The following is an 8,720-nucleotide window of genomic DNA, read 5'->3' on the forward strand; positions in this document are numbered from 1 at the left end:
AGATGGGTCGGGATGTCGGAAAACTTCATTTTCCAGTTGATTTCCCCATGTGAGGAAGAGGAGGCCGGTTCCGCGGCGGAACGGCCTGCGCACATCCGCGCGTACGTGTGAGCGGCGGCGGGAGGGATTGGGGGGGGGGGAGAGCAGAGGGGGGTTGGGAAGAGAGAGGGAGAAGGAAGAGGGAGGGAGGGAAAAGGGAGGGAGGGGGAGGCTCCACGCGCGCTCCCGCGGCTGCTCGCGCGCGGCCGCGGGGCAGCCGCGCCTGTTGCATCAGTCGGGGCGGGTCACGCCGGGGCGGGGCGGGGCGGGGCGGGGCGGGGCGGGGCGGGGCGGGGCGGGGCGGGGCCCGGCCCACACGGACCGTTCGCTGCGCACAAAGTGCGGCCGCGCCCTCCTCCCCCCTTCCCCTTCCCGTCCCCGGCGCAGGGAAGCAGCGAGGCAAGGTTGCCTCCAGCCGCCCGAGGAGGAAACGCTGCGACGAGGAAGAAGAAGCGGAGGAGGAGGAAGGAGGGAAATAAAATTTAAAAACCATCCCGCCGCGCAGGCCGGAGGCCCGGCCCGGCGCAGCCCCGCGCCCGGCGCCACCTTAAATCTCCCCCCACGGCCGGGGCTTGTTGTTGCGGCAGATCCCGCCCCCCCCCCCGCCGCTCCCACCGCCCCCGGGGAACGGGGCGCGGGGCGGGTTTGAGCGTGTGTGTCGTGTCGTTCGTCCCCCCCCCCCCCCCCAGTACACCGGGAGGGGCGGCCGGGGGTGTTTCCCCTCCCACCCCCCCCCCGCCATGCCGTGGGCTCCGCGCATCCCCCCGGGGCTCGCCCCGGGGAGGGGGCGGGCGGTGCCGCTCCCCCGGGGTGGTGCGGGCGCGGCCCCAGGTGAAAGCGGCGGGGACGGCCCCCGCCTGCAGAGCGAGGGGGAAAAGCCCCAGCAGACACACACACCCCAAAAAAAAAAAAAAAAAATATATATATATATAATAATGTGGTTGGTTTTGCAGCCGCTCTCGCGGGGCGGGGCAGGGAGCGGGGGGGACACGCTCGGAGGGCAAACCCAAATCCTACGTGATGGAGCAGCAGGCCGGACCCCGGCACCCGCCCTCCCCCCGCCCTGCCCCAGCCTGGGGGCTTCAGCCCCGGCGCTGACCGCGCTCCGGCCGTGCCCCCCGACCCCCCCCCCCCCCCCCCCAGCCCCGTCCCGCTCCCCCCCGCTCCCTTCCCGCGTCCCCCCCCCCCCGGCGGCCGCACAAGGGGAGGTTTCTCTTGCGCCGGCCGCGGGGATAGGCCGGCTCCAGGAGGCGCCGCTGTTTATTTTCCATCATGATCACTTTGTTCGTGCTGGAAAAAAAAAAAAAAAAAAAAAAAAAAAAAGAGAGAGGAAAAAAAAAAAACCCTCAACTTTTTTTCTTTTTTTCCTTTTTTTTTTTTTTTTTTTTACTTTTCGCGAGGCTTTTCCACGTTTACCGGCCTGAATTGCACACCTCCCTCGACCCCTCCCCATGGGGCGGCCTGGAGTCGAACTGGGGGAGGGGGGGGGCGGGATACCGGAGCGTACTGGGGGAGGGCGGAGAGCAGGGTGTTCAGCGATCCTTTGCAGCCGGAGGAAAAGTCCATTGCAAGCACTGGCCGTGCCCGTTTTTCGTTCCTCGGCCCCGGGAGAAGCCCCGGGTGCCATCTGCCCCAGTTGGGGGGCCGACATTGAGGCGGGGGGGGGGTGGGTGGGGTGTTGGGGGGGTGCGTCTCTCCCCTTTCCCCCTCCCTCCCCAGCGCAAGGCCAGCACAAACCCGTGTTTTCGGGGCGGTTTCAGCGCGAGGGCGAACCCGTGCGCGGCCGGGATAAACAACAGGATCGCGTTGCACCGTGGGGGGGGGGGGGGGGGGGGGGGGAACCCAGGCGAGCGCTGGGTGAGACTCGCCCAGGGTTATGTCGTGTGTTTGTGTGTCCGTTTTATTAATATACGTATTTATTTATTTCTCGCAAGCTCCGGGTGGGTGAGGGGCGGAGGGCAGAGGCTTGGTTTTGGGGGGGGGGGGGGTGGCGCCCGCACCTTGCCGGGCGCGGTGGGGCGATGGAGGGGGCTGCGGGGCCGGACAGGGCAGCCCCCCCCCCCCCCCCCCCCCCCCCCCCTTCCGGCTTTCACCACCACCACTACCAACCACCCCCCCAGTGCCATCATCGCCTCTCTCTTTCGGGGCCCCCCCCCCCCCCCCCCCTCCGCGCATCCCTGCCCGGCCGCTGCCCGCGGGGCGGGATAACGCGCTGGCGGTGTGGTGCGGCCCCTCCCGGGACCCCGGGGGGGGGGGGGGGGGGGGCTGGTGGCGGAGGGGGGGGGGGATGTTGGGGGGGGGGTGGGGAGGGAGGCGGCTGCCGCGCCGGTGCCTGCACCAGCATCTACTGGGACAGGGGTGTGCGAGGCGCCATCTTTGTTAGCAATAAACGCTGCCGTGGGAGAAGATGCACCGGGTTTCCCTGCAAAACCGCCGGATTTTGGGGGAGGTGGGGAAGCAGGTTACCGCTACGGTCCCCCAGACATCCCTCGGGCGGGGGAAGGGGGTGGGTGGGGGGGGGCGCTGGGGGCAAACGCGGAGATTTGGAAGCTCTCTGGCCCAGAGCTGGCAACCGTCCGGCCCAGGAAGGTGCCAATTTGGGCTCGGGTTTTAAGCCTTACGAGTCAAATGACCGAGCGTGAAAAACACCTCGAGCTACGTATTTTTCCTCAAAAAAATAAAAATTAAAAAAAAAAAAAAAAAAGACAAAACACCACAAAATACTGTGACAGGAAATTCCACTCTTTCGCATCAAGAAGGCACATTATTCCCAATTATCACAGAGGAGAAATGATAGCGTGGCACTAAAGGTGAAGAGAGTGAGCTTGCATTCCTTGCTTTCACCTGCACTGGAGCCACCAGAGGAGATACCCAAAGGAAACTTGATGTATTTCTTGAAGGAGCCTTATTGCCTCCTGTGCCAGGCTGAGGGAGGTTGAAACACACACTAAAGAAGAACATACTTCTTATATATGGCAGTTTTCTTTATTGATTGCTTGATGTGAAACAGTATCAATCCGGAATTTTGTTTTTCCCACACATTACAAAAAAAATATTAAATTGGCTCAGTCTGCAATCCTTTAAGCACAGCCATATTAATTACCAGAAAAAGGAGAAAAAAAAAAAAAGAAAAAAAAACAAACAAACAAAAAACCCTAAAAAGGCTACCAAATAGAGCATTTACAAATGCACAAAAACATGCCACTTTGGCTTTATGGGGAAAAATATTGTCTTCTAGATTAAAAAAAAATCTTTTAACATAAATAAGTTAGTATAATTTCTCAGTGTCTTTACAGAGTTATGTACACAGGTACACTTCAAACTTTTTTTTATTTTTACATACAGGTACACAGGCAATGTAGAAATACTGTTTAAAGATGTAGTATCCCTTTTCCCTCACACAAACACTTCAGGAAGTGGGTCAGATCAGAAAACAACATTTGAGGTTCAGAGCAAAGGCCCTCCAGATTAGTTTAAAACAAAAAAAAAAAAACACTACAACTCCTATGCACACACACCTCCCCTCCACACACTCCCCCCCCCCACCCCCAGGAAATCAGGCAATGTAGTAATGGGATGATTTTACAAGACTTCTACAGGCGTTCAAATTTGCTATATGTATTTGAGGTCGGGGGGTGGGGGGGAGAACTTTTGCTACTACATAACGGAATCATCACAGCTCCCACCTCTTCAGCTTAATGCAGGAGAAAAATTTCACAAGTGGCCTGTAATAATCTGCTCTGAGCAGGGTCATCACAATGGTACATTTTTAAAAAAAAAAAAAAAAAAAAAAAAAGAAAAACACGGTGGACCCACTTAAAGGGACAATACATCTTTAAGTAATAAAAAAAACCCTACACTGCTTCTCTTCATACATTTCTTTGCTTGCTAGATTGTGAAAGCAAGTCCCAAATGTCACCCTCTTCCACTCCCTCCCCCCTCCCAACAAGGTTTATGTGCTACATAACGTAAAAACTATATACACAGGTAGTACAATGAAGCAAATAAGGAAACACCTAATTGCACAATGCTACATCCAATGCTTTTAGAGGCAGGTCTTTTAAGAGTGCCTAAAATTTTAGTGTTATTGTTTGCCTTTTTTTTTTTTTCTTGTTTTTGTTTTGTTGCTGTTGTTTTTTCAGTGCTTGTACAGGACCCCCATCCCACGGAGATCGGCGATATGTATTTTCGTTTCCACTACAACTTTACATCTTCCTCGCTTCATCGCCGCCCGCCGCGCCCGATGAACGAGGACACGCACATCCTCCGCTCTGCAACGGGACGGGGAGCGGGAAAAAAAACAGACGGGGAGGGAGAAGGCCATTAGAAAACGTCGAAAAGAAACGCGATCCGCGGCGCAACCGGTTCAAACCGACACCGCATCCCCGGGGCGGGCGGGCCCTGCCCGGGCGGGGCCCCGCGGGGCCGCCCCGCCGGCCCCCCGGCCCCTTCTTCCACCCCTCGGCGGGGAAAATGAAGAAACGAAGGCGGCAGGATCCCTCCCCTCCGGCCCGGGGCTCAGCCCGCTCCCCCCCCCCCCCAAAAAAAAAAAACAAGCGGGCGGTAGCAGCGGCATTTGCATAGCCCCGCATGCTGACGTGCTCCTCCACGGCTCACCCCAGCGGGACTAATTTGTTGCAAGTTCAGCTTTACAGCTTAATCTCTTTCTGCACAATCGCAAATCGTGTTTGTAAACCTCGCTCCTAACCTCGGCTCCGAAACCGCCGGCGCAATTTACCAACTACTCCCTCCGCCCCAGCCCTCGCCTTAAAACAAAACAACAACAACAAGGGGGGGGGGGGGGGGGAGCGCACAACCCAGCTCCCATTAACCCGCTCTCTTCCCTTTGCCAACCTCTCAAAGCAAACCAAAACAACCAACCAAAAAAAAAAAAAAAAAAAAAAAAAAAAAAGCAAGCCACCATTCCTAGCTCGCATTTTAAAGAAAATGCCCGGATTCCTCAACTTATTTCTCCCGGGCTGGGAGGTCGCCGCGACGTGCGACGACAGCGCTGACATTGTAGGTGAAAAAGCATCGGGGGGGGGGGGGGGGGGGGGGGGGGGGGGGGGGAGGGCGCGACACAGACGACACACGGGAAAGCCCCCCGAAATCCCTTGTCACCCGACATCACGCACCAGCCGCGTTTGAAACTCCGTCCCTCCACCCTGCGCAGGGTCCTTGGGAAGGGCCCCCCCTTGCCCCCCATGGGCCCGGGCCGGCGGGCAGGGTCGGTGCCACCGCGGCCGGGGCTCCCGCCGCCGCCGCCCCGGCCCCTCCGACGCTTCGCTCCTTGTTTTGTTCAAGCCCTGCGCGTCCCACCCCCACCCGCCGACACACACCCATCCCCGAGCGCCGGGGGAAAAGCCACCCTTCCTCGGAGAAACGACCCCGCAGCGAGCCCGGAGGGGCCCGAGGCACACACGCCACCCCCCCACCCCCGCTTTACAGAAGCGGGATACCCACTCGCGTCACCTTTTCTCTCCCTTGTTTGCATCCTAATGCCAAACCCTAAAGGGAACCTACCTAAACTGTTTACGTTTGATGTCTTCTTGGGCTTGATTTCTTGGGTGTTTGCTCCACTGAACTGGCACTGGGGGAGTCTTCTGAAACCTCTTCTTCTGTTGTGTTGGCTCTTTTATTTTGAGGAGAAGAATCTAGGAGGGGAAAATTAAAAACAAGGGGGGGGGGGGGGGGGAAACTGGTATTAAAATATTTTCCTTCCAGATGTTTGCTCGGCATTCAAGGGTGGGGGTAGATGGGGCCGGGGGGAGGGGGGAGATATTCCCGGATCCCCATGTCAGCTATCGGCTACGTGAAAGCGAGCAGGGGGAGGGGAGATGGGCTTCTCTCTAGGTAAGTGACCCAAGTTTCCTGTTTTCGGCTAAAATCCGTCCTTCTTTTGCTTCGCGTGAGCGTTGCGAGCCGCCTCCCACCGGGGCAGGAGGCCGGGTTCCCGCAGAGGGGCGGCGAGGGGCCGGGGGGGGGATAATCCCTGTCCAAGGGCTTTTCCTTGCAAATCATCTACCGGCTCCCAGTTAACGCGGACCCCCCTAGGACGGCAAACAGCACCTGGGCTCTTTTTTTTCGGCCGAAAAGAGGCTGGGGGCTTGGGGGGTGTGCACACCGAGCCGGTGCCCGGCCGGGCACAGCCCACCGTGGCCAGGCCACGCGTGGCACGGGCGGAGGGGCCAAGCGCCCCGGCGCTGACCCCAGCAGGGCAGGCGGAGGGAAGCGCTGCCGCTTTCGCGAGGGTACGTTACCATCGGTGGCAGGTCTTTTCCTCTGCCCAGTGCACTGCTCTGCAAAGTCCGTCTGATTTTCAGAAACATCAGTCTTTTGCTCTACACAGTGAGTGTCCTCTGAGATTCCCTGAGAACCGACAAAAACCACGGTTTGGCAATTCCCGTTTACATCCAAGCTCTGGCGGCCGGCGGACTTGCAGACAGCTTTCAGTAGCCTGGGGGGTCTGAAGTAGAAGTCGGGCGAGCTCCCCTTCTCCACGGCTTGCCACTCGTACCTGCCTTCCAGCGGCTTGTGATTCTGGAAATCGAAATTCCACTTCCTCTGGCATGCCTCCTCCATCTCCTGGCGGTGCTTCTTCAAGTCCCTGTTTAACTCTTCGTGATTCACCGGCCCGAAGAGGTTCCTGCAAGCTGACGGCTTCGGGTACTCCGACTGCCGGGCTTCCATGCGCTCCAGGGTAGGGCTCCCATTAGAAATACGGACGTTTGACATCTCCCCCCACCCTCTTTCTTCCCGGCGGCGGTTGTTTTGCTCGCTGCTCTCCCCCCCCCTCCAGCCGCCGCCGCCGCCGCCTCCTCTCCGCCTTTTATTTCTCGGCGCTCCGCGGCTCTCCTCCGCGCCTCCTCTCCGCGCTGCTCCGCTCGCCGGCCCCGCCTCGGCCCCGCTCGCCCTCGGCCCGCGGAGATGGGGCGATCAGGCACCCTCGCATAAGCGCCGGCCCGGGGATGGAGCCCCGAGAGCCGCCGCCGCCGCCGCCGGGGAGCCCCGGGCGGGTGGAGGAGCGGTTGCGCGGCGGGGAGCGGCGCTGCGCTCCGCGGCCCCGGCTCCGCGCTGCCCCGCCGGCGGTGCTGGGGGTGCGGGCGCTGCTGCTGGTGCGGCTGGTGCTGCTGGTGATGCCCCCGCCGCTCGCACCGCCGCCGCGTAGTAAAAGCGAGACGGAAAAAAACAAGAAGAGACGAGCCCTTTTCTGGGTTGCCCAATATGGCGATTGAAGGGAGGCTGACGAAGAAGAAAATGATTGACAGGACGAGTCTATTTAAACAGCCCGGCCGAACCATTGGTTACGGCGGCGGGCGCCGCCCCGTCGGCCCGGCCCTGCCTCGCCGCCGCCGCCGGCTCTAAAGGTGGCCCCGGCCGAGCCGGGCCGAGTTGAGCCGAGCCGGGCCGAGCCGGGCCGAGTTTAGCCGAGCCGAGCCGAACCGAACCGAACCGCGGGGGACGGGGAGCGCGGGAGGCGAAGACGGGCGGGAAGATGCCGCGCTCGCCGCCTCCCTCCGCAAAACCCGGGCCCGGCGGGGTTTGTGCCCACCACCCCAAAAAAAACCCCCACCCCATCTCCTTGCTCGCCCGAGAGGCCTGAGTGATGGTGGCGGCTGGTTAGATTTTGACGCATTCCTGTGACAGGAGTCTCCCACCGATCTGATTTTCCCGGGTTGGGCTCCGGCGGCGCAGCCCCCCCTCCGAGATCCGGGGTTGGGGGCAAGCTCGGGGCTAGCAGGCGGCCTCTTCCCCCCCCCCCGCCCCCCCGGGACATGTAGGGGAGACCGGCACCCAGACCCCACAGCACCCTGACCCCACCGGCTGCAGAGCCAGGCTGGTGGCTCCCAGGGGAGGGCAGGAGGATCACCTCTTGCTGCCTTCTCAGCAGAGAAGGGACTAGGTGAAGAAACGGCTCTAAAAACCCCAGGATTTCAGATCTCAGCAAGCAGGGGAAAGAAAACAAAAGCGTTCGGTTTTGTCCTGTTTGTGTGCTAGGGAGATGCGATGAGCCAAGAGTCACAGAGATTTTTCTAAGCAGCTTCCTCAGAATAGCTGCAGCAGGTATGCTGGAGAGAAGGGCAACAGTGTCCTCCTCTTTACACCCCTCGTCTCCAGCCCCCTCCCCAAACATCTTCCCTCACGAGGCAGAGCAGCCCCCTCAGTGCGTTGCAGGACACTGCGGGTGCTCTCAGGTGCTGAAGGTTTTGACTTTTTCAGGGGCCCAGATCCAGGGCCTGAATCTCTGGAGGGCTGGAGGCTCTTCACACCAATCCGTCTGGCCAGGTCTCCTCTGCAAGCAGAGCAACCCTCTCCAGATTTTGCTTCGGGGGGGAGGGGGCGGGGGGCACACCAGTGACAAACTATCTCAACAAGGCAGTGGTCAACACAACTGGGTTTAACTGGTTGAGAGAAGAGTCAGCTGATTTGGCCTTGATGACATGGAGCTTTTACCCTGTGCTGTACTTACACAGACTCACTGTGGTTTGGGGTCTATGGTTTTGGTGGGGCCACCGAAACCTTCGCTCTTGTGAACTGATACGCTAAACTCTGCACACACTGGAGAGGGGACAAAACCATGACAGAGCACTCAAGCCCAGGCCACAGTAGTCTGCTTGCCATCATCAGCCCCCCAGGCAGTAACCCTCAGCCTCTGCTCACACCACTCACTCAAGTAATCT

The 8,720-nt window shown here is 59.7% G+C and overlaps 1 protein-coding gene across 1 annotated transcript; it reads right to left on the reverse strand.

The window, feature by feature from the left end:
* Window positions 1-3,002: 3,002 nt before the first annotated feature.
* On the reverse strand, window positions 3,003-7,329 carry CDKN1B (cyclin dependent kinase inhibitor 1B). The gene is made up of 3 exons (XM_042795512.1): window positions 6,300-7,329; window positions 5,563-5,693; window positions 3,003-4,310 (listed from the first exon to the last, which is right to left on the reverse strand). The coding sequence occupies exons 1-2, from the start codon at window positions 6,772-6,774 to the stop codon at window positions 5,572-5,574; spliced, it is 597 nt and encodes a 198-aa protein (XP_042651446.1). The 5' UTR covers window positions 6,775-7,329; the 3' UTR covers window positions 3,003-4,310; window positions 5,563-5,571.
* Between the last annotated feature and the right edge of the window lie 1,391 nt (window positions 7,330-8,720).

This window comes from Tyto alba, unplaced genomic scaffold (assembly GCF_018691265.1).
Source record: "Tyto alba isolate M040663 unplaced genomic scaffold, T.alba_DEE_v4.0 Super-Scaffold_21, whole genome shotgun sequence".
Lineage (NCBI taxonomy): Eukaryota > Metazoa > Chordata > Aves > Strigiformes > Tytonidae > Tyto > Tyto alba.

Coding starts and splice junctions, on each gene's coding strand:
- CDKN1B (XM_042795512.1), bottom strand. CDS start 6,774: ATGTCAAACGTCCGTATTTCTAATGGGAGCCCTACCCTGGAGCGCATG. Junction 5,694..6,299: donor GAAAAGACCTGCCACCGATG/GTAACGTACCCT, acceptor TTCCCCTCCTAG/ATTCTTCTCCTCAAAATAAA.